This window comes from Silurus meridionalis, chromosome 13 (genome assembly GCF_014805685.1).
Source record: "Silurus meridionalis isolate SWU-2019-XX chromosome 13, ASM1480568v1, whole genome shotgun sequence".
NCBI lineage: Eukaryota > Metazoa > Chordata > Actinopteri > Siluriformes > Siluridae > Silurus > Silurus meridionalis.
In genome coordinates, this window is record NC_060896.1 from 3,039,212 (window position 1) to 3,067,205 (window position 27,994).

General features: G+C 40.2%; 1 protein-coding gene across 2 annotated transcripts; it reads right to left on the reverse strand.

The window, feature by feature from the left end:
- Nucleotides 1-211: 211 nt before the first annotated feature.
- gmps (guanine monophosphate synthase) lies at nt 212-27,986 on the reverse strand. Of its 2 annotated transcripts, XM_046864600.1 has the most exons (17): nt 27,294-27,982; nt 21,099-21,257; nt 18,194-18,372; nt 15,521-15,635; nt 15,332-15,429; nt 14,768-14,871; nt 14,451-14,644; nt 13,695-13,860; nt 13,410-13,561; nt 12,397-12,570; nt 12,103-12,208; nt 11,904-12,019; nt 11,620-11,745; nt 5,619-5,734; nt 5,255-5,385; nt 1,123-1,295; nt 212-962 (listed from the first exon to the last, which is right to left on the reverse strand). In XM_046864600.1, exons 1-17 carry the CDS (start codon nt 27,834-27,836, stop codon nt 861-863), a joined length of 2,754 nt encoding a protein of 917 aa, XP_046720556.1. In that variant the 5' UTR covers nt 27,837-27,982; the 3' UTR covers nt 212-860. The 2 variants fall into 2 exon arrangements, 1 of the variants encoding a protein (XP_046720556.1); XR_006927678.1 differs by lacking the exons at nt 212-962; nt 1,123-1,295; nt 5,255-5,385; nt 5,619-5,734 and adding exons at nt 7,370-7,500; nt 7,738-7,851 and having other exon boundaries at nt 27,294-27,986.
- Nucleotides 27,987-27,994: the final 8 nt, after the last annotated feature.

The window sequence follows — 27,994 nt, forward strand, 5'->3', positions numbered from 1 at the left end:
GCACAAAGTCTAAGGAAGCTCGACCGCCTCGGGGAAAAGCTCCTTCACAGCACGTTTCGCGGATCTCGAAATCTCCAGAAGAAACAAATAAGCAAAGAAACCAAAAAGGAAAAAAAAAAAAAAAAAAAAAAAGTAGCAGTTCTTCGAGTGCCTTTAACGTCAAAACCGGCTCTATTTGGCAAATAAACATAATTGGTCACGTAGGAGGAGAAGACAAGGTGAATAAAGCTGATGTGGAAGTAGAAGTGAGGACGATGAAACTCGTACTAGAAGCGTGTGTGTGTGTGTGTGTGTGTGTGTGTGTGTGTGTGTGTGTGTGTGTGTGTGTTTTAGAGGTTCATCAATTGCAACGGATTAAACAGTTCGTTTAAAACCGCTTACGTGGCATCGTGTCTTCAAACTTGGAACTCGCGGACGCTCGGCTGAAGGAAAGACGTTCTGAACCCCCGTATCAATTTTATTGACGTGTCACAGAATATACGTGAGAACGTTCTGCTGAACGTATGAGACGAGCGAGTCCTGAAATAATATACAAAGAACTTATAATAATATGAATCATATACTGATATTAATAATAAGTCCTAGACAATGTTAAAGTTTTTGGCTGTGTCTGTGTGTGTGTGTGTGTGTGTGTGTGTGTGTGTGTGTGTGTGTGTTAATTCACAGTACTAGCTGCTGTCATAGGGAATGTTGTATTATGTTTTCTTGTGATCTCTGAGGGTGGAGAGCTTGTTGGTGAAACATTGCCATAGAAGGATGAAGAAATAGGAAAAAGAAGAAAAAAAATGAGGGAAAATGAAGAGGAAGGTGATGATGAGGAAGAGGAGGAGGAGGAGGAAGATGAGACCCCCAAGACTTCTCTACTCCCACTCTGTGGTTCCAGGAGGTTTGGATGTGAGGTCGTACATCACTCTGGAGATGCCTGGGATCTTCTTGATTTCGCTCACCATCTTTAGCACCACCTGCAGGACAAAAGGGGAATGAGCACCAATTTATTTTTTATACACGAGAAAATTTCAGGTTTTTGCAGGAAATCCACTGTGTGGATAAAAGCTATTTGGCAAAAAACAACAAGACGAATAAAAGAATGCTGGCGATGGAAGGGGACGACGTGACACTCGCCTCCTCGGGGATGTGGTTATCCGGCGTGGCGGCGATGCCCGTCATGAAGTCACTGGTAATGAAGGTTCTGATGACGACCGAGCGTCTGCAGGACGGCTGCTTCTGCAGGGGGTCCCGGTCGAAATGCAGCGGCACCAGGATGACCGGCATCTGACTTATCTTGCTCGAGTAGCCTGCAGACACACACCAATATCACACCATCACACACACGTCGCTTTCGTTCGTTTAATCGTTTCATTTTCTTTCATAATATTATTACATTTTATTTGTTGCTAATGTAATTGATTACTCAATTTAATCAATATAATAAAAAAATATTACATTTATTTGATTTATTTAAATTTATTTTAGTTATTTTATTTAAAATAAAATTACAAAATATTATTTTATATATTAATTAGCCAAGCAGGCATTTCTTTTAAAATTGTTTACAAAACACCTTCACCCACTGTATAGACTTCCTCCACCTTCTCCTACTGTATAGACTTCCTCCACCTTCTCCTACTGTATAGACTTCCTCCACCTTCATCTACTGTATAGACTTCCTCCACCTTCATCTACTGTATAGACTTCCTCCACCTTCTCCTACTGTATAGACTTCCTCCACCTTCTCCTACTGTATAGACTTCCTCCACCTTCATCTACTGTATAGACTTCCTCCACCTTCATCTACTGTATAGACTTCCTCCACCTTCACCTACTGTATAGACTTCCTCCACCTTCTCCTACTGTATAGACTTCCTCCACCTTCATCTACTGTATAGACTTCCTCCACCTTCATCTACTGTATAGACTTCCTCCAGCTTCATCTACTGTATAGACTTCCTCCACCTTCACCTAGGAGGAGAAGACAAGGTGAATAAAGCTGATGTGGAAGTAGAAGTGAGGACGATGAAACTCGTACTAGAAGCGTGTGTGTGTGTGTGTGTGTGTGTGTGTGTGTGTGTGTGTGTGTGTGTGTGTGTGTGTGTGTGTGTGTGTGTGTGTGTGTGTGTGTGTGTGTGTGTGTGTGTGTGTGTGTGTGTGTGTGTGTGTGTGTGTGTGTGTGTGTGTGTGTGTGTGTGTGTGTGTGTGTGTGTGTGTGTGTGTGTGTGTGTGTGTGTGTGTGTGTGTGTGTGTGTGTGTGTGTGTGTGTGTGTGTGTGTGTGTGTGTGTGTGTGTGTGTGTGTGTGTGTGTGTGTGTGTGTGTGTGTGTGTGTGTGTGTGTGTGTGTGTGTGTGTGTGTGTGTGTGTGTGTGTGTGTGTGTGTGTGTGTGTGTGTGTGTGTGTGTGTGTGTGTGTGTGTGTGTGTGTGTGTGTGTGTGTGTGTGTGTGTGTGTGTGTGTGTGTGTGTGTGTGTGTGTGTGTGTGTGTGTGTGTGTGTGTGTGTGTGTGTGTGTGTGTGTGTGTGTGTGTGTGTGTGTGTGTGTGTGTGTGTGTGTGTGTGTGTGTGTGTGTGTGTGTGTGTGTGTGTGTGTGTGTGTGTGTGTGTGTGTGTGTGTGTGTGTGTGTGTGTGTGTGTGTGTGTGTGTGTGTGTGTGTGTGTGTGTGTGTGTGTGTGTGTGTGTGTGTGTGTGTGTGTGTGTGTGTGTGTGTGTGTGTGTGTGTGTGTGTGTGTGTGTGTGTGTGTGTGTGTGTGTGTGTGTGTGTGTGTGTGTGTGTGTGTGTGTGTGTGTGTGTGTGTGTGTGTGTGTGTGTGTGTGTGTGTGTGTGTGTGTGTGTGTGTGTGTGTGTGTGTGTGTGTGTGTGTGTGTGTGTGTGTGTGTGTGTGTGTGTGTGTGTGTGTGTGTGTGTGTGTGTGTGTGTGTGTGTGTGTGTGTGTGTGTGTGTGTGTGTGTGTGTGTGTGTGTGTGTGTGTGTGTGTGTGTGTGTGTGTGTGTGTGTGTGTGTGTGTGTGTGTGTGTGTGTGTGTGTGTGTGTGTGTGTGTGTGTGTGTGTGTGTGTGTGTGTGTGTGTGTGTGTGTGTGTGTGTGTGTGTGTGTGTGTGTGTGTGTGTGTGTGTGTGTGTGTGTGTGTGTGTGTGTGTGTGTGTGTGTGTGTGTGTGTGTGTGTGTGTGTGTGTGTGTGTGTGTGTGTGTGTGTGTGTGTGTGTGTGTGTGTGTGTGTGTGTGTGTGTGTGTGTGTGTGTGTGTGTGTGTGTGTGTGTGTGTGTGTGTGTGTGTGTGTGTGTGTGTGTGTGTGTGTGTGTGTGTGTGTGTGTGTGTGTGTGTGTGTGTGTGTGTGTGTGTGTGTGTGTGTGTGTGTGTGTGTGTGTGTGTGTGTGTGTGTGTGTGTGTGTGTGTGTGTGTGTGTGTGTTCCTCCACCTTCTCCTATTGTATAGACTTCCTCCACCTTCTCCTACTGTATAGACTTCCTCCACCTTCACCTACTGTATAGACTTCCTCCACCTTCACCTACTGTATAGACTTCCTCCACCTTCTCCTACTGTATAGACTTCCTCCACCTTCTCCTACTGTATAGACTTCCTCCACCTTCTCCTACTGTATAGACTTCCTCCACCTTCATCTACTGTATAGACTTCCTCCACCTTCATCTACTGTATAGACTTCCTCCACCTTCATCTACTGTATAGACTTCCTCCACCTTCTCCTACTGTATAGCCTTCCTCCACCTTCTCCTACTGTATAGCCTTCCTCCACCTTCTCCTACTGTATAGCCTTCCTCCACCTTCTCCTACTGTATAGACTTCCTCCACCTTCATCTACTGTATAGACTTCCTCCACCTTCTCCTACTGTATAGACTTCCTCCACCTTCTCCTACTGTATAGACTTCCTCCACCTTCACCTACTGTATAGACTTCCTCCACCTTCATCTACTGTATAGACTTCCTCCACCTTCATCTACTGTATAGACTTCCTCCACCTTCTCCTACTGTATAGACTTCCCCACCTTCTCCTACTGTATAGACTTCCCCACCTTCACCTACTGTATAGACTTCCTCCACTTTCATCTACTGTATAGACTTCCTCCACCTTCTCCTACTGTATAGACTTCCCCACCTTCTCCTACTGTATAGACTTCCCCACCTTCTCCTACTGTATAGACTTCCACCTTCACCTACTGTATAGACTTCCTCCACCTTCATCTACTGTATAGACTTCCTCCACCTTCACCTACTGTATAGACTTCCTCCACCTTCTCCTACTGTATAGACTTCCTCCACTTTCATCTACTGTATAGACTTCCTCCACCTTCTCCTACTGTATAGACTTCCTCCACTTTCATCTACTGTATAGACTTCCTCCACCTTCATCTACTGTATAGACTTCCTCCACCTTCATCTACTGTATAGGCGTCCTCCACCTTCACCTACTGTATAGACTTCCTCCACCTTCTCCTACTGTATAGACTTCCTCCACCTTCTCCTACTGTATAGACTTCCTCCACCTTCTCCTACTGTATAGACTTCCTCCACCTTCTCTACTGTATAGACTTCCTCCACCTTCACCTACTGTATAGACTTCCTCCACCTTCATCTACTGTATAGACTTCCTCCACCTTCATCTACTGTATAGACTTCCTCCACCTTCATCTACTGTATAGACTTCCTCCACCTTCTCCTACTGTATAGACTTCCTCCACCTTCTCCTACTGTATAGACTTCCTCCACCTTCACCTACTGTATAGACTTCCTCCACTTTCATCTACTGTATAGACTTCCTCCACCTTCTCTACTGTATAGACTTCCTCCACCTTCACCTACTGTATAGACTTCCTCCACCTTCACCTACTGTATAGACTTCCTCCACCTTCACCTACTGTATAGACTTCCTCCACCTTCATCTACTGTATAGACTTCCTCCACCTTCACCTACTGTATAGACTTCCTCCACCTTCACCTACTGTATAGACTTCCTCCACCTTCATCTACTGTATAGATGACATTGTGAGTTTGAGATCTTTGTGGATTTATCTTGATAATAACGATCATATATTACATAATTACGATGAAGTAGTAGGAGTCTCTCTGAACACACCATTTCATACCTCTAGTTTGTGTTCTGTAAATGATTAAGACCTACCCTTCACTTTTTTACTGCCCTGTGGTGAAGGGTTTAAATCCCACACATGCACACACATGAACTTTACTCCTCCTCCACTGAAAGGTTGTTCATCGTTAACCCGAGTGTGATGTGATGCGAGTCTCTTACCCGACTCCCTGAGGATGGAATGAGCCACGAAGTCGGCCTGTCTGAGCGTGCTCAGTACTCCTGTGGTCAGGAACGTGGGTGTGATGTCTGTTGGAGGTTCCTTTACGTGTGACCCGAACACATACACGACTCTGGAGAAGAGAGAGAGAGAGAGAGAGAGAGAGAGAGAGAGAGAGAGAGAGAGAGAGAGAGAGAGAGACAATCATGATCATGAACTCATTCCCTCGAGGGTACGGCAGAGTTTGAAAGTGTAGGAGACAGGAAGTGGAATTTCTGAACTCCTTTTGAAATAATTATAACTAGGATGTTAGGTGATTTGATGAGGTGATGGAGTGATAAGTGAAGGGTGGGGAAGAGAGATTACCTGTTGATGGTGTGACAGATGCGAGGGATGAGTCTGGCCAGGAACATGAGCGATTCCCAGTGAGGAGCTTCTTTACTGGTCACTCCACACACATAGCTGTACGACCGCGCATCGCCCTGTACACCAAATAATCACCATTAATAATACATCAACCCTCAACAACATAAAACTGTAAAAGAGTTTGATGGCTTTTTTATGCAAATATTATACCAACGTTCAATCCAGCACCTTGTGAATTTACTACTGTGAAACTACTGTGTGTATGCAAATAGAATTCAAAGTAAATTTCTAATTCGGGAACAAAGAGTGTATATATATATATATATATATATATATATACAGTGGAACCCGGTTATCTCGCCCTCGGTTACCTCGACAACCCTATTAAGTCGACATTTTTGAAGTGGAACCGCCAAATTCTCGCTTTTTCTAAGCATTTTTTATCGGTTATGTCGACTTTTCCATGTCGCTGAACCCTGATATCTCGAGCACAATTTGCCATTTAACGTCGGTTATCTCGGTGCAGCCGCAGAAGAACTCGCGAAAGTGGCGGAAAAATCAAGCCTTACAGCTGCTACAGGTGTTGTATTGTATACTGGTGAATCTCTGCTGTTAGTTAGTGCTAGTGTTTGTAGTGTTAGTAGGGGCGCGGCGCGGCTTTGGGAAGAAAAGAGCAGTCGTTGAGAGAGTGCCGGTGGGAAGGCACGTACCGGAAACGCATGAGCGATAACAACGACCGCCGTGAACCAACATATACCAACAATAACGGACAGTGAGAGTGTGGAAGTTTAAATAGGAGCTGGTGATGATGCTAAACGAGCACCATATGTGCGATTGAAGCCGGGGCTTCAGAGAAGCGGCGAGAAAGCACCTGACACGCTGAAGGGGCCGAAGGGCGTGGCAGGTGGATTCCTGACAGATAAGCATGTACTGTATGTATTTTTATAGCATGCCTTCATCAAACAAATCGCGGCAACGCTGTTGTGTAAAACCCTTCAAAACACGTGCATGCACATTCTCATTTATTAACGCACATCATGTACATAAAGAAATTTCCCACTTTTTGGACGTTATGTCAATTGTGTGCAATATGACAAGACAAAGGCGTTCTACATTCAGCTTCAGGTTCAGACATGAGCAAAGATTCATCATGCCTTCTCCTACTGTATAGACTTCCTCCACCTTCTCCTACTGTATAGACTTCCTCCACCTTCACCTACTGTATAGACTTCCTCCACCTTCATCTACTGTATAGACTTCCTCCACCTTCATCTACTGTATAGACTTCTCCACCTTCACCTACTGTATAGACTTCCTCCACCTTCACCTACTGTATAGACTTCCTCCACCTTCACCTACTGTATAGACTTCCTCCACCTTCATCTACTGTATAGACTTCCTCCACCTTCACCTACTGTATAGACTTCCTCCACCTTCATCTACTGTATAGACTTCCTCCACCTTCACCTACTGTATAGACGACATTGTGAGTTTGAGATCTTTGTGGATTTATCTTGATAATAACGATCATATATTACATAATTACGATGAAGTAGTAGGAGTCTCTCTGAACACACCATTTCATACCTCTAGTTTGTGTTCTGTAAATGATTAAGACCTACCCTTCACTTTTTTACTGCCCTGTGGTGAAGGGTTTAAATCCCACACATGCACACACATGAACTTTACTCCTCCTCCACTGAAAGGTTGTTCATCGTTAACCCGAGTGTGATGTGATGCGAGTCTCTTACCCGACTCCCTGAGGATGGAATGAGCCACGAAGTCGGCCTGTCTGAGCGTGCTCAGTACTCCTGTGGTCAGGAACGTGGGTGTGATGTCTGTTGGAGGTTCCTTTACGTGTGACCCGAACACATACACGACTCTGGAGAAGAGAGAGAGAGAGAGAGAGAGAGAGAGAGAGAGAGAGAGAGAGAGAGAGAGAGAGAGAGAGAGACAATCATGATCATGAACTCATTCCCTCGAGGGTACGGCAGAGTTTGAAAGTGTAGGAGACAGGAAGTGGAATTTCTGAACTCCTTTTGAAATAATTATAACTAGGATGTTAGGTGATTTGATGAGGTGATGGAGTGATAAGTGAAGGGTGGGGAAGAGAGATTACCTGTTGATGGTGTGACAGATGCGAGGGATGAGTCTGGCCAGGAACATGAGCGATTCCCAGTGAGGAGCTTCTTTACTGGTCACTCCACACATAGCTGTACGACCGCGCATCGCCCTGTACACCAAATAATCACCATTAATAATACATCAACCCTCAACAACATAAAACTGTAAAAGAGTTTGATGGCTTTTTTATGCAAATATTATACCAACGTTCAATCCAGCACCTTGTGAATTTACTACTGTGAAACTACTGTGTGTATGCAAATAGAATTCAAAGTAAATTTCTAATTGAACAAAGAGTGTATATATATATATATATATATATATATATATACAGTGGAACCCGTTATCTAGCCCTCGGTTACCTCGACAACCCTATTAAGTCGACATTTTGAAGTGGAACCGCCAAATTCTCGCTTTTCTAAGCATTTTTATCGGTTATGTCGACTTTTCCATGTCGCTGAACCCTGATATCTCGAGCACAATTTGCCATTTAACGTCGGTTATCTCGGTGCAGCCGCAGAAGAACTCGCGAAAGTGGCGGAAAAATCAAGTCTTACAGCTGCTACAGGTGTTGTATTGTATACTGGTGAATCTCTGCTGTTAGTTAGTGCTAGTGTTTGTAGTGTTAGTAGGGCGCGCGGCTTTGGGAAGAAAAGAGCAGTCGTTGAGAGAGTGCCGGTGGGAAGGCACGTGCGGAAACGCATGAGCGATAACAACGACCGCCGTGAACCAACATATACCAACAATAACGGACAGTGAGAGTGTGGAAGTTTAAATAGGAGCTGGTGATGATGCTAAACGAGCACCATATGTATGTGATTGAAGCGAAGCTTCAGAGAAAGCGGCCGACAAAGCACCTGACACGCTGAAGGGGGCCGAAGGGGGCGTGGCAGGTGGATTCCTGACAGATAAACATGTACTGTATGTATTTTTATAGCATGCCTTCATCAAACAAATCGCGGCAATGCTGTTGTGTAAAAAACCCTTCAAAAACACGTGCATGCACATTCTCATTTATTAACGCACATCATGTACATAAAGAAATTTCCCACTTTTTTGGACGTTATGTCAATTGTGTGCAATATGACAAGACAAAGGCGTTCTACATTCAGCTTCAGGTTCAGACATGAGCAAAGATTCATCATGTTAAAAAAATTCAATTAAATAAACTAATAATAATAATAATAATTAAAAAAAATCATATATATATATATATATATATATATACATATATATATGGATGGATATATGAATTGGACAAAAAAAATAGATAATTATCTAATAAAAACAATTAAAAAGAAATTATATTATTTAAGAAGCCAAGACAGACAGACAGACAGACAGACAGACAGACAGACAGACAGACAGACAGACAGATAAATTCATTCATTCCAGGGGGAAATGCACAATATCTAAATTTCCTAATTGATTGAACATTGGTGACCGATTGTTTAATAGTTTTGATACCATGCTAGATTTGTAATCTTGTATGTTCCGCTATGAGAGAGATTATATTAAGCAGGTTGTGGTGCTGGAAAAGGAAGTGAGGAGGAGGAGGAGAAAGAGAAGGAGGTGATCGTCAGAATTAGAGCAAGTCTTACTCTGAACTCCGGACACAAAGAATATGAAAAGTCCACACACGCAAACGTACAACTGACGTAAGAGATGACGCAAGTATCCTGCGGTTAGACGTCCACGTGTTAGTTATCTCAACTCTACAGCCCATCAGGATCTCTGTGCATGGTGCTATAAATATTACAGCAGGGGCATTTCAGTATTTAGAAGTTTTGATGAGTCATGGTGACTGCTTAATCCGGTAACATTTTTACACACATTGAAATCCTGGCGCTACAGAATTCTAAAATCTGATTGGAATCTCTATTCCATAACATTTGACAATTCACAGGGACGTTGACATGACTAAGGCCGTGTCCACGCTAATAAGTTTCCGTTTGAAAAACGTTTGGAAATTTCATTTTCATTCCCGATTTAAGATGAAAATGTTTTAAGGTTAGTGATAATCTGGGTTGTTTATAGGAATATCCATGAGAAGAAACAAATCAACAACATCCACGTCTTTGGCTGGAACGAAGGTGGCATGAGGTTCATTTGCCACAAGAGGCTGCTGCTACGCAAACCTCGTTTTCCTCAATGCAGTTTTCGGAGCCAAATTTTTTAATCAAAAATGCCTCGAACCTTTCGAGATTATTGAAAATAAACACACATTAATCCAGAGCTTCTGTCGCTCTTTTGAGCTTCCAGGACGAAGTGAACGCAGTCTGAGAACACAGAGCTTTTCCAAGCCTCGATACTGCTTCATCTCGCTGGCTCAGTTCCAGTTAAAGGTCAAGATCAAAGCACTAAAACACAACTGATGTATCAGCCGTGTCCCAGGATGAGCTGAAAAAGGCGTCTGGACATATTTATTGACATGTAAAGCAGTTCTTCTGTGCTACATGCTTACACATCCATGCTACAGGATGTTGTACACACAAAACCTACACATTTTTTTGTAAATGTGATACTCGAGGACCTTGTGATTAAGTATAAGCAAATACAAAGTGTAAAAGTGTTATTTTATATAAATGTACACCCTCACACCACACTCGCACAACATCCTGGAAGAAGGAGACAGAACTCCAGACGGTGAAGGACTAAAATAAACCCTAAACTGTGCGTCACAACGTCTGGGTTTAACCACAAGCTCTGGGGCGAATTGAGGGAAAAATAACCAAAAAAAAAAACCACACAAACATCTGGGCATGAACGGAGTTGCTCGGTCAGCCAGTGGCAAAAGACAGACCAGACCTCTGGAGAAACACGGAACAGAGACCGTTATTTACAGGAATAAAAAACAAAACAAAAACAAAAAGCAGACAGCGAGGAAACAAACACGCCTAGTCGTCTAAAAACAGCTGTGTCAGGAATAAGCTCCTCTATGTGCTGGTAACTACAAAACCCACCAGTAGTAATTATTATTAGTAGCAGTGCTATTGGAGTGGTAGTAGTGCTGTAGAAGTATAGAAGTAATTTTTATTAGTAAAAGTAATAGTATTGTAATAGTAGCACTGACAGTGAAATTAGTATAAAAATAATAATGAATATTAGCAGCTGTGCTTTTAAAATGGGAGTAGTGTCATAGTAGTAGTTTAGTAGTAAATAAGTAATGAATACTAGTAGTAGTATAGTAGTAATAGTAATACTAGAAGTATAGTAGTAGTAGTATTGTAGAGGTAGTAGTATAGAAGTAATTATTATTAGTAGTAGGATTGTAATGGTAGTAATACTAGTCATATAGAGTAATAATTACTAGCAGCAGTGGTAATGTGGTAGTTGTCAGAACTAGTAGTATAAAAGTAATAATTAGTAGTAGTAGTAGTATTGTAGAGGTAGTAGTATAGAAGTAATTTTTAGTAGTAGTAGTATTGTAGAGGTAGTAGTATAGAAGTAATGTTTAGTAGTAGCAGCAGTAGGATTGTAATGGTAGTAATACTAGTCGTATAGAGTAATAATTATTACTAGAAGCAGTGGTAATGTGGTAGTTGTCAGAACTAGTAGTATAAAAGTAATTAGTAGTAGTAGTAGTAGTAGTAGGATTGTAGAGGTAGTAGTATAGAAGTAATTTTTAGTAGTAGCAGCAGTAGGATTGTAATGGTAGTAATACTAGTCGTATAGAGTAATAATTATTACTAGCTGGTAATGTGGTAGGAGTATCAGAACTAGTAGGAGTAGTGGTATAGTACAGTAGCAGTCTTTAGTGTTATATACTTACTATTTTTAGTAAATTGCTATAATTTATTTATTTTAACTGTATAAAATGTATATTAATTTCCCCCTAATGAAACTGGTTGAGGGCCCGTGGCGGTAGACGACTCACCTGGACGCCGACGGTTTTAATTGGCAGCAGGAAGGCATTTAGTGAATGAAGGCTGGTGATTTGCATCAGCTTCTCCTCTTCCTCATCCGATATGCACGACTTCACTCTTTGCAGCAGAGTGTGTGGCTGCGTGCGAACGAACAAAAAGTTATCAACAAAATACGCTAATGAGTTCCGTGCATCATGAATCCTAATTAGTGTAATTATCATTAGGGAAATCGTGAAAATTAGGGAGGTGTTGTTTGGTCTTTTAGAAAAGAAAAAAGAAACAACACTCCTGTTACCTTCTTTACACTGGCAGAGAAGTCTGTGATGATTTTTAGGATGTTGTTGGTTTCGGCGAAGTCTTTGCAAACGTACGGCTCGTCAGCGCAGATCACTCTGATGGCCAAACCAGGACCTGGGAGGATAAAGTGCACCATGAAGCTGAGTATCTACATCAAAATATATGCTGTTGTGTTTAAACCTTCAGCTGGAACTCACCGGGAAAAGGGTGCCGGGACACGATTTCTTCGGGGAGTCCCAGCTCTCGGCCCAACGCTCGAACCTCATCTTTGTGGAAATCTTTCAGTGGCTCGATCACCTTCCCCTGGTGAACGGAGCCGAGAAGATGGTTTCAAACGATGGTTTTAAAGTAAATATATTCTGTACGTTTTAATTCCTACGTGCTTGTAAGAGGTCTATAATGATGCTTCACCCAAATAAAAGGAAATCAGGTGCTAGCCTTCATTATCATCATCTTCATATAAAACAGGGGCTTTAAAGGTCATGCTGTACCTCGTCTCGGAGTTTGCGGATGAGCTCCGTGTCGTTGTGGTGAGTTTTGATGATGTCTGCCTTGCCGCTGGCCAGGTGAGACGCGCTCTCGATCAGGTCGGGTCTGAGCGTGCCCTGTGCCAGATACACATCTTCCGGCTTCAGGTTCATCTCGCCAATCACCTCGTTCGCTACCTGGGTGCAAAATCACAATCCAGGAGGTAAAGATTTACTTCACTGATAAATGCCCAATAACATAAAAATAAAATCTTAATTTGAAGGATTTCATCTACAAAAAAAAAATCACAGTCCTCAGAGTGTCGACTTTTTAAATCTAAAATGTCCCGTTACTGTACTGTTCACATTTTTATTGTTTATAAGTGAGAACAGTTTTTTTTTTTTTTTTAAACATAAACTGAGCAAAATTATTATATATATCTTAAACACAAAATATGACTTAATTTTACTTCTAAATTCTAGCATTATAAAACCAAACATTACAAATTCTAAAACCAAGTATTCTAAAATCAAGCATTTTCAATTCTAAAATCAAAATCATAATGTATGGCATTGGGCACATATCCTTATCCAAAGCAATTTACAATTATCTCATTAATACAATTGAGCAGTTTAGAGTTAAGGGCCGTGCTCAAGGGCCCAGCAGTAGCAGCTTAGTGGTGGTGGGATCTGATCAGAATTCCAACATCTTAACCACTGAGCTAATCCTACAAGCATCCTCAATTCTAAAATCAAGCATTTTTAATTCTAAAATCAAACATAAAAAAAAAAAAATCAGGCATTCTCAATTCTAAAATCAGTAATATGAAAAGATAAAAACAAGAATTCTAAATTGTATGATTCTGAATTGTGTACCTGGTTGTTCAGTTTTGTTATTGTGTAAATCTGGAATATGAAATGACTGGTCCTCTGTTTAACAATATCAACTTCATGCTCCTAAATTCTGGATCGGTCAGAAGGTCTAGAACAACACTATAGTAAACACCATGACGTACAGGTAGGCGTCATTTACACACCTTGACAAAGGTGTCGCCGATGATCTTTCTCTTCTCCTCGGGGTTGGTGGTCATGTTGAGGGTCTTGCTGATGCGTTTCCTGGGCGTGCGGTCTTCCTCGGAGATGGGCAGCGTCGTGGTGCCGTTGTAGAACGTGTGCGCTGCGTTCACGACTGCACACAAAACCCTGGGGATTAACTCATTGTCCGCTTTACCGGCTAGTCGTTATAATTCAGCACAATTCTAATTACACCAGATCTTTTCTCCTGGACTGAGCTTTTGACGGTTAGGAGGAAACGATGGTACCTTTGAGTTTAATGCCGAGTTTAGTCAGGGCCTCCTCCACGCTCTGGCTTTCCCTCTTCCTCATGAAGCCGTTGTCGATGTGAACGGCGATCACCTGGTCCTGATTTAGAGCTTTGTTCAGTAGGGCTGTGCACACTGTAGAGTCGACGCCTCCGCTTAACAATACCTACACACACACACACACACACACACACACACACACACACACACACACACACACACACACAATCATCACCACATGCTGTTTTACATTACTGACTGACTGCATCACTGATAATACCATGTAATGGTACACGTCGCTCTCTCACACGTGACCCGGGCCATGGCGGTTCTCAGTTAGGTTCTACCCGTGGTGCGTTTACATGGAGCTTTGCGATCGGTTTAAAAGTGCAATCCGAATTAAAACGCTCCATATAAACACCTCAAATTAAAAAAACAAAATAAAAATTCTGCCAGGTAAACGTGTTAAAATGTGCTAGTGTTAACCTGAGTACCTGCTGGAACGCTCATTTAGGTGTGTATGAAGATCTGTATAGACTTGTATAATCTGTATTGTCATGTATAGTCTTGTCTATAAATTCCTTGTGTGCGTCAACACACTTGGCCAATAAACCTGATTCAGATTCAGATTCGGTTAAGACCTGGGCGACATGCAGGAAAAACAATATGGATTCTACTGCTGAGTATTTGTTTATTTTTTAAAATCTTTTTCTAATAATCTTTTCATCCATCCCCCACGCTTCACGTTTCCCTCACCAGGACTTTGGACTTGTCCACTTTCTCCTGGATCTCACGTATGCAGCCCAGCTGCCGGTTCTGCACGGTGAAGTTGCTGGTGCAGCCGGCGATCTCGAACACGAAGTTCCGCAGCATGTCCATGCCTCGCTCCGTCAGATCGACTTCCGGGTGAAACTGCGTCCCGTAGAGCTTCTTCTGCTCGTTGGCGATACCTGGAGGGAAGATATTCAGCCTCAGCCTTCGGTGAACACCGGAATCGGTGTACGAAAAACACGTACCATGGCGCGTTCTTTTCGGTTTCAGAGAGGATCTATTCCAAATATAAATCTGCGTACCTGCGATGATGCTGCCGGACTGAGCAACCACTTTGAACCCATCTGCTACTTTATCCACACTGTCACCATGAGTCAGGAGCACCATCTCCTCCTTCTGTAAACCCCTACACACACACACACACACACACACACACACCACTTTTGTTTGAACTCACATGCACACACACTTGAGTTACAGATACTGATAGTTAGGTTTGATTGATTACCAATTAATCAACCAATAGTTATTAAAATGAATACTAAATAGAAAGAAAAGAGAACAGTACTGAATCGTGCTAAAAAAAAAAATGTGGATATATTAATTAACAAATATAATTATATAATAAATGAATTATAAATAATAAATATAGCGCACTCCGTGCAGCGCGCAGTCTCGCATGTAAAAACAAACAGCTATTCAGTAATTGGCCTCTAGAGGCCGCTCTCATAATGACACCGGATCAGAAGCTGGAAAAACTATCTGTATGGATTTTTGCCGATAGCCGATGGTTCCAGCAATCAACTATCGGTGCCGATTAATCGGTTCGACCCCTCACGCGCCCGAAAAGAGACGTGAACACGTACCTGAAAAGCGAGCAGGAGTTGTCTATGCCGATGCTGAACACGCCGTCCTCTCTTACGCTTTTCCTGTGTACCGTACCGCCGAACACTTTGTTCATCATCTATACCCCACACCAAACACAAGTCTCTGATTAGTCTCTGCCACATTCAAGCGGAAAAACACTTCGGAAAACCGACGTCTCGTTGGCGCACCTGCATGCCGTAGCAGATCCCCAGGACGGGTTTGCCGATGGTGAAAATGGCCGGGTCGAACCACGGGGCATCTTCTGCGTAGACTGAATTCGGACCGCCGGATATGATGATGGCCCTGAGAAAAGAGGTGAAGCGATGTATAATTTATCAATCCTTTCATTGTATTCAATTGCATTCCTAAACAGGCCTGAAAAGCTCGTTTGGATATAACTCCGCCCACAAAACTCTTAAAAGCTAAAGCGTGAAATGGGGCATAAAACTTCTGTGCTAATAAAAATATTTAATTACATACAATATATGGCCTAAAGTATTGGGACACCTGACTGTTCCAGCCAGATGTGGTGCTCTCCCCAATCGGTTAGCACAAAGTTGGAGGCACACAATTCTATAGAACGTCTTTGGTGCCTTCACTCGAACTAGGAGACCCAAACCTGATCCAGCATCACAATGCCCCTGTTCACAAAGCCAGCTCCATGAAGATCTGCTTCACTTGGGATTGAGAAGAAGATCTCCAGCTATAGTGATTTAAACCTTTGGGATAAACCTCACCTACATCAGTACCTGACTTTACTAACACCCTTGTGGCTGAATGAGCACAAATCTCCATGAAATCTAGTAGAACATCTTCCCAGAAGAGTGGAGCTTCTTATAACAGCAAACAGGGACTCGATGTAGAATTGAATATGCAAAACACACACCAATCTTATGCTCAGGTGTCCACAAACTTATAATTTATAATAAATAAATAATATATTAATTAATAAATGTAATTATATAATTAATAAATTATAAATAAGTAATACAGGGCACTCTCACATGTAAAAACAAACAGCAAGTTGAGTCAGTAATTTGCCTCTAGAGGCCGCTCTCGTAATTACACCGGATCAGAAGCTGGAAAAACTATCCACACACTGTGTGTGTGTGTGTGTGTGTGTGTGTGTGTGTGTGTGTGTGTGTGTGTGTGTGTGTGTGTGCAGGTTTTCATTCCAGCCAAAGAGGACCACTAATGAGTCAAGTGAAAGCCAAGATCAACTTCATCATACAATCCTGCACAAACACACTCACACACACCTAACTGTCAGGCTGGAATGGGCTACAAGACCATCAGATTGTTGTCTTGGCATATGTTTTTGGTCATTGTCATGCTGGAAGTTCTCATTCAAGATTCTACAGAGCATGGCCTCGTTCATGTGGTGACGTCTTCCTGTACCCTTAGCAGAGAAACAGTCCCACAGTCTCCATGTTTGACAGTGGGGATGATGTTCTTGGGGTCATATTTAGCATTTCTTTGCCTCCAAACACGGAGAGTCGAATCGATGCCAAAGAACTCCATTTTGGTCTCATCTGACCACACGACATTCTCCCAAACCTTCTCTAAAACATTCCGGTGTTCACTGGCACACTTGAGATGGGCCTGTTCAAGTGCATTGTTGAGCAGAAGGACCTCAGTGTGTTACCAATGGTTTTCTTGGTGACAGCTACCATGAGATCATCCCTCACATTTCTCAGAATCATCCTCACCCCATAAGGTGAGATTGACTTCTCTTGTATTTCTTTCATTTTCTGGTTTTCGCTCCAACAGTGGTCTGTTTCTCACCAAGCTTCTTACTCATGGTCTTGTAGCCCATTCCAGCCTTGTGCAGGTCTACAATCTCATCCCTGACCTCCTTTGACAGCTCTTTGGTCTTTCGCATGGTGGTGGAAAGGTTTGAAAGGAAGAGGTTGATTCTGTGACGTCTTTTACACACACATAATGAGTTGATATTAGGAGAACTTTCTTAAAAGGTGCAGGAATAATTTGGGTGTGTGGAAGTCAGAGTTCTTGCTGGTTGGTACGAGATCAAACACTTATTTCACTCCATCTGATACAATTTAATTTAAAACCTTTCTTTGATGTTTATTTTATGGATTTGTTTTGTCTCTCTGTTAAAATAAACCTACCATAAATATTCTAGACTGTTCATTTCTTTGTAAACAAAGAATCAAATAATTATTTTCCCCACTGAAGATAAAATAACTGGCAACAGAAGTGAGTCCACCCTCAGTAAACGTGTCAAAACAGTGTTCCGAAGTGTCAATATTTAGTGTGAAGACCATCGTTATCCAGCACTGCTTTTATCCTCCTGAGCTTGGAATTCACCAGAGCTGCACAGGTTGTTGCTGGGATCCTCCTCCACTCCTCCATAATGACATCACGGAGCTGCTGGATGTCAGACATCATGACATCATGCGGTCAGCGTTTACATCCATCCAAAATATAGAAATCATGAGATCTTCCACTACAACTCATGTAAAGCAGATCTTCATGGATCGGTCTTTGTACACAGGGGTACTAATCATGCTGGAACAGGTTTGAGTCTCCTAGTTTTGGGGCAGAGCCACATCTGGCTGGAAGGGTCGGGTGTCCCAATACTTTTGGCCACAGTGTGTATTTGTGAGCTGTTAATGAACGATGAATGTGCATCTCCGTAGGAATGCCATGTGATCCAGTGCTGTTCGCTCGGCCCAGAAAGTGTGTGGGCTGAAGGCAGAGGCGTGCTGAACTGCTCTACGAGACCAAACCGGCCTTTAAATCAGCACAGATTCCTCCAGTGAGCAGAGATACGAGACACGACGGTGAACGAGGAACCGTCTACGTTCAGTTAGGATGCTATGAGGAGAATCGCGTCTCACCTGAATCCCTGCTCTCTGATGGCGAAGGCGGGGGTCTCCAGGGGCAGGATCTCCGACTGCACGAACAGCTCCCTCACTCGCCTGTCGATCACTTTCCCATACTGCGCCCCGGCGTCCAGGATCACCACGGCCCCGTCGTAGTCCTGCAACCCGTCTGTCGGCTCGCCACTGATATCCAGCTAAAAAAAAAAAAACAGACACGTAAATGAACCCTGAATAACCTTGTGATCAGTTAAACAGTAGGAGCTGACGCTGATTAGATGCAGCTAATCTGCGAGACTTTAGACTGCCATGAACACCAAGCTCAGCTGACAGACATGTGCCTCCTATCAAGGACGAGTCGGAATGTCACGGGAGCCGGGGACGAAAAATAGTCCAGTTTGTAGACACCTGATCAAAATGTGCATTTTGAACGTCGCATTCTGGTCCCCATTTGTTAGAACCTCCACTCTTCAGGGAAAATGTTCCACTAGATTTTGTGGAGATGTGTGTTCAGTAGGCTGATGTAGGCGAGGTGAGAAGGCCTGGGTTGCACTCATGGAGTTGAGCTCTAAAGCAGAAGATCTTCCACACCTTCCAACTCATATCATCATGCATCTGGTTTTGTGCACAGGAGCATTTGTTATGCTGGAACATTTTTGGGTCTCCTTATTCAAAAGGGAAAAACCACACTCGACAACTCAGTTATGTGCGAACAGTTTGGAGAAGAACCACGTACAGGTGGAAAAGGTGTCCGAATACTTTTGGCCCAAGCGTGTGAGTATCTCTAGGAGGTGTTAAATACGTCTCAGCACCACAGACGTTCAACCCAACATTCGTCTTGAAAATAGGTGACACACAGACTGAGCTTTGGATCAAAGTTCAAGCAGGGTTTTCTCAGAAATGTAAACTTCTGCCAGAGTCACGACCTGGAGCATCATGTTCTTCACTTAAGAAATGCAGGTAACAAAAATGGAAGCGTGAGCAACATTTGAAGAATGCTTTACTCGAATGTTTTTGGCTCTGGTCATATCGTATCATTTTTTATTTCAATTGTGACATTCAGACACATCACGGAGTTTGCTGAAGACGACCTGTGGAAGATCATGAATCACTGTCCCTCTGATGAGACTAAGATAAACTTGTTTGGCTCAGATGGTGTCCAGCCTTCTGTGGATGTGTGGTGAATCTCCCTGGTCAGGAGAACGAAGAAAAAGGTGTTTTGCCCACAATCAATCATGGTGGTGGTGGTAGCATCATGTTCTGAGGCTGCATGAATGCTGCTGGTACTGGGGACCACGGTTCATTGAGGGGAAACATGGATTCCAACACGTACTGTGTCATCCTGAAGCACAACATTAAACCCTTTCTTCAGAAACCCATCAGTCATGATGTTATTATGGAGGAGTGGAAGAGGAACCCAGCAACAACCTGTGCAGCTCTGATGAATTCCATGTGCAGTGTTGGATAACGATGGTCCTCACACTAAACAATGACACTTCACCGTTTTGACACGTTCACTGAGGGTGGATTCACTTCCGTTGCCAGATATTTACAAACTAATGTCTGCATGTCGAGTTCTTTCTAGAGGACATTAAATCTGACCTGCTACACAAACTGCATGCTGACTATAAAATATATCCACGTTTTATATCTATAGTTTTGTCCCTTGAGAAGATGTTTATTTATCCATTTATAGTTACATTCGGCGATACGGACTCTATAAACACTTTACGAACAAAAGTATTGGGACTCTTGACCTTTCCTGTCTATGTGGTTCTTCTCCAAACTGTTACCGCACTATTTTATCGGACGCCTTTAGACAAATGGAAAAGACCCGAACCCGGAGAGCAGAACGATCATTAGACCCTTTATTTAGACCCTAGATTTAATTTTGACCACTGATCTAATATCAGGAGACACTGTAAACTACTGTAAACTACTGTAAACGAACACGCCGGAAGGTTCTCTGGATGTCTGAGACTTTCAGAAATCACTACCAACAGCAAAATACACCCTAAAGACAAAGAGCACAGGGGTATGAACAGATCTTCTCCAGGCACTGGAGCAGGACATGCAGTTCCCACGTGGCTCGCACGTTCCACTTCCGGGACACAGACACAACAACACAAAGTGTCTGAAGAACTACACACACCCCCAACACACACACATTATTTTTAATGCACTTCCATGCATTATATTGGGTCCCCTGTCCCTGTCCTGTCCCTGTCCTGGAGTCTGCACACTCAGTCTAAGTGAACTAGCATGTTAGCAAGAAAGCCAGCATCACTTTCCACTTTCAAATGTGACGTTTTTCATTAGCAAAAAGTTCCTATTGTGTTTAGTTTTAATGCGTTTTAGTGCGTAAAATTAGGAAATTTAGGGGAAAACACAAGGTAACAAACCGCTCAGATTCAACATGTGTGCTAGCTTAGCATTTACAGCCCGCTAACGTCTGCCTGGACTTCTGATCCCAATCCGATCCTCGCTCCCTACATAGGCACCCTGCGTCCGCTAGGAGTGAACTGGGTCCTAAGGCCCTCCGGAGTGCAGCTCGAGTTAATTCGGGATGTAGCCCATGGTCGTGTTAGCTTTACCTTTAGCTGCGCCGTTGCCTATTAACGAGACGAGACCGGACGCTTCGGATTACCAGGCGGATAAATCAACGGTTAGCGGGCGGGCCGCAGGAACGGTGTCCGGGCTGCGCTATCACGGAGCTCGGGGTGAAATCGGTTGGTTTCCCCCCGCGCTCTTAGCCCGCAGCCAGGCCGAGAAACCGGACAGGGTTACAGCGTCACGCGCCGAGCCCCGGTTCTGCTCTCACGCGCCGAGCACGAGCTGACCGGGACCACCAGAAGAACCTGGTCGGGTTCTCCCGGTTTTCTAACGTCTGTTCGGTGTTTGTACCGGTTCTAACTTTACTGACCTTGGTATCGCCGTTACACAGCGCCATGGATGCGTGGAGAAGTGAAGAGCGGACACTGCTGCTCTTCTCTGAGAGAGAGAGAGAGAGAGAGAGAGAGAGAGAGAGAGGGGACTGGAGGAGGGAGGGATAAACTGCGAGAGATAGAGAGCGAGACTGAGACTGAAGGAGGAGAGAGAGAGAGAGGTGTGTGTGTGTGTGTGTGAGAGAGAGAGAGAGGTGTGTGTGTGTGTGTGTGTGTGTGTGAGAGAGAGAGAGAGTGTGTGTGTGTGTGTGTGTGTGTGTGTGAGAGAAGTATGATTTGCAGAGGAAAAACCAAAGACAGACAGAGACAGACATAAAGAAAGGAATAAAAAGAAAGACCAAGAAAAAAGAAAGAAAGATGAAGAAAGACGAAGAAAGACAGCGCAAGAATGAGAGAAAGAAAAAAAGACCAACAGAAAGAAAGAAAGAAAGAAAGAAAGAAAGACCACGATTGAGAGAAAGACAGACAGACATAGAAAGAAAGAAAGAAAGAAAGAAAGAAAGTAAGAAAGAAAGAAAGAAAGACCACGATTGAGAGAAAGACAGACAGACAGACAGACACATAAAGAAAGAAAGAAAGAAAACAGGAAAGAGACTGCGCAGGAAAGACAGACAGATATAGAGAGAATGAAAGAAAGAATGATGGAGAAAAGAAGACAGACAGTGAAAGAAAGAGAAACAGACAAAAAAAGAAGACAAATGAAAGACAGACAGAAAGGATGAAAGAATGAAAGATTCTTCAGCTCAGTATTTCATTTGGGTGTTTGTTTTTTTGTTGGTTTGTTTTTGTTTGTTTGTTTTTGTTTGTTTGATTGATTTTGTTTGTTTGTTTGTTTGTTTGTTTGATTTTGTTTGTTTGTTTGTTTGATTTTGTTCGGCTACAATTTCCTGATCATATAATTTGAGAAAATGATTACACTCGTTTGTTTATTTATTGAGAAAAAACGATCTAATATTATATACTGTGTGTGTGTATATAAAGTATGAATCTGTGCTCTGCTCTCATGTTGGGTTTCCTCACATGAGCTGCTCACTTTAGGACTTCAGGATTGAGGTCTGAACTTCGACTTTTCCTTTCCAGAACATTAACTTTGTTCCTCGTTAAACATTCTCTTAGAACAGCGTGTGCTCTGAGACAGACAGAGAAAGACAGACATAAAGAAAGGAATAAAAAAGGAAAGATTAAGAAAGAGAGAAAGAAAGAAAAACAGATGGAGAAAGACGGAGAAAGAAAGAAAGAAAAAAGAAAGAAAGAAAGAAAGAAAGAAAGAAAGAAAGAAAGAAAGAAAGAAAAACAGATCATAAAAAAGGCCCAAGAAAGAAAGGCAGTGAAAGAAATAGACAGATATAGGAGGGCAGACATAAAGAAAGAAAGACCAAGAATGAGAGAAAGAAAAACAGATCACAAAAGAAAGATGGACCAAGCAAGAAAGACAGACAGACATAGAAAGAAAGGAAGAAAGAAAGGAAGAAAGAAAGGAAGAAAGAAAGGAAGAAAGAAAGGAAGAAAGGAAGAAAGAAAGGAAGAAAGGAAGAAAGGAAGATGGAGAAAGGAAGAAAGACAGACAGATATAGAAAAATTATGAAGAAAGACAAAGAAAGAAAGAAAGAAAGAAAGAAAGAAAGAAAGAAAGAAAGACAGATTATAAAAGAAAGACAGCCCAAGAAAGAAAGGCAGTGAAAGAAATAGACAGATATAGGAGGGCAGACATAAAGAAAGAAAGACCAAGAATGAGAGAAAGACAGACAGACCTAGAAAGAGAGATAAAGAAAAACAGATCACAAAAGAAAGATGGACCAAGCAAGAAAGACAGACAGACATAGAAAGAAAGGAAGAAAGGAAGATGGAGAAAGGAAGAAATACAGAAAGATATTGAAAGAATGATGGAGAAAGAAAGAAAGAAAGAAAGAAAGACCAAGAACAAGAGAAAGACAGGCAGACATAAAGAAAGAGAGAAAGAAAGAAAACATGAAAGAGAGAAGTGTCTTGCTGCATGTTCTTAAGCGATTCAGTGGATTCAGTGAACTGAATTCATTTCTCCATCAATGTTTGAAAGCCTTCATGGTCCAGATGTAGCGAAGCAGCCCATGAGAGGACCACCATCATTTTTCATAACAAGACATTTTAAGGATTCAGAACTTTTTCCAGGCTGATGAGCGACACTCCTCCTCAAAAATCTCCTTCATTTATTCTTACGATAAAATTCCACAAACATGTGACGTGAAGGTCAGACTTCCAAGTTCTTCCAATAAACCAGGTCACATTCGCCGACACCTGATTATCATTCCATCGATGGAAACGAGACGGACTCCAGTTTGACCTTTAAATTAATTACTAGAGTTTTACATGCGTCGCCACTCGCGGATTTGCAACATCGGATCGTTTTTAACGAATAAATGACGAAGTAGAATAATTTTCTCATTTGTTGGATTGGGTTTGTGTGGTTTTAGTGAAAATCGTGTTCATGGCCAGATTTATGTAGAAATATTTAAAAAAGGTGAACAAATAAAAATGTTTCTATCTGTTTGTATATGATACTGTTTTTATCAATTTTACCAATAAATTCCTGGTAAAATTCCATCCTGAAATATTTCCAAAATTCCCCATATGAATTTCCTGAAGAGCATCCTGATCTGCAGTGTAAACTCTTATAACTGATCGCGTTCCATTTGAAGTTTTAAATGCAGAATAAAAATATGAAAATGAAAAATGGACGACTTTCCACTTGAAGACAATTCCAACTTTTGCAGTTACTGATTTGGTGCATAAACACTCAGTCCTTCACCAGTTTCCTCTCATTCTCTCTCTTTTACACTTTTTAACAGCGAACAGGAGCATGAACACCAACCTGATCAGAGTTTCTGTTACAGAGAACTAAAATCTTTCTTTCTTTCTTTCTTTCTTTCTTTCTTTCTTTCTTTCTTTCTTTCTTTTTTCTACTTAAAATTTTTCTTTCTTTCTTTTAATTTTTCTTTCTTTCTTTACTTTTTTATTTTTATTTTTTTATTTTCTTTCTATCTTTCTTTACTTTTTATTTTTCTTTATTTTCTTTCTTTGATTCTTTCTTTACTTTTTACTTTCTTCTTTTAATTTTCTTTCTTTCTTTCTTTCTTTCTTTCTTTCTTTCTTTCTTTCTTACATTCTTTCCTTCTTTCTACTTTTAATTTTCTTTCTTTCTTCTTTTAATTTTCTTTCTTTTCTTTGCTTTTTATTTTCTTTCTATACTTTTTACTTTCTTCTTTTAATTTTTCTTTCTTTCTTTCTTTCTTTCTTTCTTTCTTTCTTTCTTTCTTTACTTTTTATTGTCTTTCCTTTTTCTTTCTTTCTTTCTTTACTTTTTATTTTTCTTTTAATTTTCTTTCTTTCTTTCTTTCTTTCTTTCTTTCTTTCTTTCTTTACTTTTTGACTTTCTTCTTTTCTTTTTTCTTTCTTTCTATCTTTCTTCCTTTCTTTCTTTATTTTCTTTCTTTCTTTACTTTTTACTTTCTTCTTTTCTTTTTTTCTTTCTTTCTTTCTCTCTTTCTTTCTTTCTTTACTTTTTATTTTCTTTCTTTCTTTCTTTCTTTTTATTTTCTTCTTTTAATTTTTCTTCCTTTCTTTTCTTTCTTTCTTTCTTTCTTTACTTTTTACTTTCTTCTTTTTTTCTTTTCTTTTTCTTTCTTCTTTTCTTTCTTTCTTTCTTTCTTTCTTTCTTTCTTTCTTTCTTTCTTTCTTTACTTTTTATTTTTATTTTCTTTCTTATTTCATTTTCTTTCTTTCTTTCTTTCTTTCTTTCTTTCTTTCTTTCTTTCTTTCTTTCTTTCTTTCCTTCTTTTTTCTTCTTTTAATTTTCTTTCTTTCTTTACTTTTTATTTTCTTTCGTTACTTTTTATTTTATTTTTTATTTTCTTTCTTCTTTTCTTTCTTTCTTTCTTCTTTTATTTTCTTTCTTTACTTTTTACTTTCTTTCTTTCTTTTTATTTTTCTTTACATTTTTATTTTCTTTCTTTACTTTTTATTTTCTTCTTTTAATTTTCTTTCTTTCTTTTTTTCTTTACTTTTTACTTTCTTCTTTTATTTTCTTTCTTTCTTTCTTTCTTTCTTTCTTTCTTTCTTTCTTTCTTTTCTTTCTTTCTTCTTTTCTTTCTTTCTGTTTTTTCTTTTAATTTTCTTTCTTTTTCTTTCTTTTAATTTTCTTTCTTTTTATTTTATTTAATTTTCTCTTTCTTTCTTTACTTTTTATTTTATTTTCTTTCTTCTTTTCTTTCTTTCACTCTCTTTCTTTCTTTCCTTTTTACTTTCTTTCTTTCTTTCTTTCTTTTCATTTTCTTTCTTTCATTCTTTCTTTCTTTCTTTCTTCTTTTAATTTTCTTTCTTTTCTTTGCTTTTTATTTTCTTTCTATACTTTTTACTTTCTTCTTTAATTTTTTTCTTTCTTTCTTTCTTTTCTTTCTTTCTTTCTTTCTTTCTTTCTTTTAATTTTCTTTCTTTCTTTTTCTTTCTTCTTTTCTTTCTTTCCTTTTTACTTTCTTTCTTTCTTACATTCTTTCCTTCTTTACTTTTTACTTTCTTTCTTTCTTTCTTTCTTTCTTTACTTTTTACTTTCTTCTTTTCTTTTTTCTTTCTTTCTATCTTTCTTCCTTTCTTTCTTTCTATCTTTCTTTACTTTTTACTTTCTTCTTTTAATTTTTCTTTCTTCTTTTCTTTCTTTTCTTTCTTTCTTTCTTTCTTTCTTTCTTTCTTTCTTTCTTTCTTTTATTTTCTTTCTATACTTTTTACTTTCTTTTTCTTTCTTTCTTTTAATTTTTCTTCCTTTCTTTTTCTTTCTTTCTTTCTTTCTTTACTTTTTACTTTCTTCTTTTTTTCTTTCTTTCTTTCTTTTTTCTTTCTTTCTTTCTTTCTTTCTTTCTTTCTTTCTTTCTTTCTTTCTTTCTTTACTTTTTACTTTCTTCTTTCTTTCTTTTCTTTCTTTCTTTCTTTCTTTCTTTCTTTCTTTCTTTCTTTCTTTTATTTTCTTTCTATACTTTTTACTTTCTTTTTCTTTCTTTCTTTTAATTTTTCTTCCTTTCTTTTTCTTTCTTTCTTTCTTTCTTTACTTTTTACTTTCTTCTTTTTTTCTTTCTTTCTTTCTTTTTTCTTTCTTTCTTTCTTTCTTTCTTTCTTTCTTTCTTTCTTTCTTTCTTTCTTTACTTTTTATTTTATTTTCTTTCTTATTTCATTTTCTTTCTTTCTTTCTTTCTTTCTTTCTTTCTTTCTTTCTTTCTTTCTTTCTTTCTTTCCTTCTTTTTCTTCTTTTAATTTCTTTCTTTCTTTACTTTTTATATTCTTTCGTTACTTTTTATTTTATTTTAAAACATTTTCTTACTTCTTTCTTTCTTCTTTCTTTCTTTTTATTTTCTTTCTTTCTTTTCTTTCTTTCTTTACTTTTTATTTTCTTTACATTTTTATTTTCTTTCTTTACTTTTTATTTTCTTCTTTTAATTTCTTTCTTTCTTTTTTCTTTCTTTACTTTTTACTTTCTTCTTTTATTTTCTTTCTTTCTTCTTTCTTTCTTTCTTTCTTTCTTTCTTTCTTTCTTTCTTTCTTTCTTTCTCTTTCTTTCTTTTTTTCTTTCTTTTAATTTCTTTCTTTCTTTCTTTTTTTCTTTCTTTCTTTTTATTTTCTTTCTTCTTTCTTTCTTTCTTTACTTTTTACTTTCTTTTTCTTTCTTTCACTCTCTTTCTTTCTTTCCTTTTTACTTTCTTTCTTTCTTTCTTTCTTTTCATTTTCTTTCTTTCATTCTTTCTTTCTTTCTTTTAATTTCTTTCTTCCTTTTTCCTTCTTTTTTTACTTTCTTTCTTTCTTTCTTTCTTTCTTTCTTTCTTTCTTTCTTTCTTTCTTTCTTTTCTTTCTTTCTTTACTTTTTATTTTCTTTCTTTCTTCTTTCATTTTCTTTCTTTCTTTTTATTTTCTTTCTATACTTTTTACTTTCTTCTTTTAATTTCTTTCTTTCTTTCTTTTTATTTTCTTTCTTTACTTTTTATTTTCTTTCTTTCTTTTTATTTTCTTTACATTTTTATTTTCTTTCTTTCTTTCTTTCTTTCTTTCTTTCTTTCTTTCTTTCTTTCTTTCTTTCTTTCTATCTATCTATGTAACGAATTCTCGGTGCACATTGTGGAAAAGACGATGCACATGCACTCTGTGTAGCTGCGGACCTGCCTCGCCTTTTTGGCTCGTGGAGATGACGTGCTCTTCCACTGTGAAGACCGTCGCTTCGTCTCAGGGTCGTACCCGTACACCCAAGTTTCATCACCCGTAATGATCCTCGACACGAAGGACGGGTCGCCCGCGGCACGCTGATGGAGTTCCTTCTGCTCCTGGGTGAGCAGCCCGGGGACCAACTCGGCAGCAACACGGCGCATGTTCAAATCGCATGTGAGGATCGCCTGGACTGTTCCGTATGACACCCCGACAATGGCGGCGATGTTGTGGATCGTCCTGCGACTATCGTCATGCACGAGTTGCCGAATGGTTTGGACATTTTCGGGGGTCGAGCTCGTCGATGGTCTTCCTGATCTCTCGTCGTCCTCCAGTGATGTTCTGCCGCTCTTGAAGCGCGCGTGCCACTTGAAACACCTCGAGCGACTCATTGCGGCGGTGCCGTACGCTTGCCGGATCATGTCGAAGGTCTCCGTGGCAGATTTGCCCAGTTTCACGCAGAATTTCACGTTTGCTCTTTGTTCTAACTTGCAGTCCATGATGAAAATGCAGACGTGATACGCACGTGGTCAGAATGGCACCAGTCACACGGCAGTCACACACAGGACCATGCCTTTCCGCACAACTTATGAAGGTCAGTGCTCCCTGTGACTGTGCGTCCAGCATTGTGCTACCATCTTATCTATCTATCTATCTA

What these genes read in the sequence shown, in the direction of transcription:
- gmps (XM_046864600.1), bottom strand. Translation starts at nt 27,836, where the DNA reads ATGGACTGCAAGTTAGAACAAAGAGCAAACGTGAAATTCTGCGTGAAA. An exon ending in GTCCGGCAGCATCATCGCAG is followed by an intron (nt 14,645 to 14,767) that starts GTACGCAGATTT and finishes TCTTCCCTCCAG; the next exon opens with GTATCGCCAACGAGCAGAAG. An exon ending in TCTCTGCCAGTGTAAAGAAG is followed by an intron (nt 11,746 to 11,903) that starts GTAACAGGAGTG and finishes GTTCGCACGCAG; the next exon opens with CCACACACTCTGCTGCAAAG.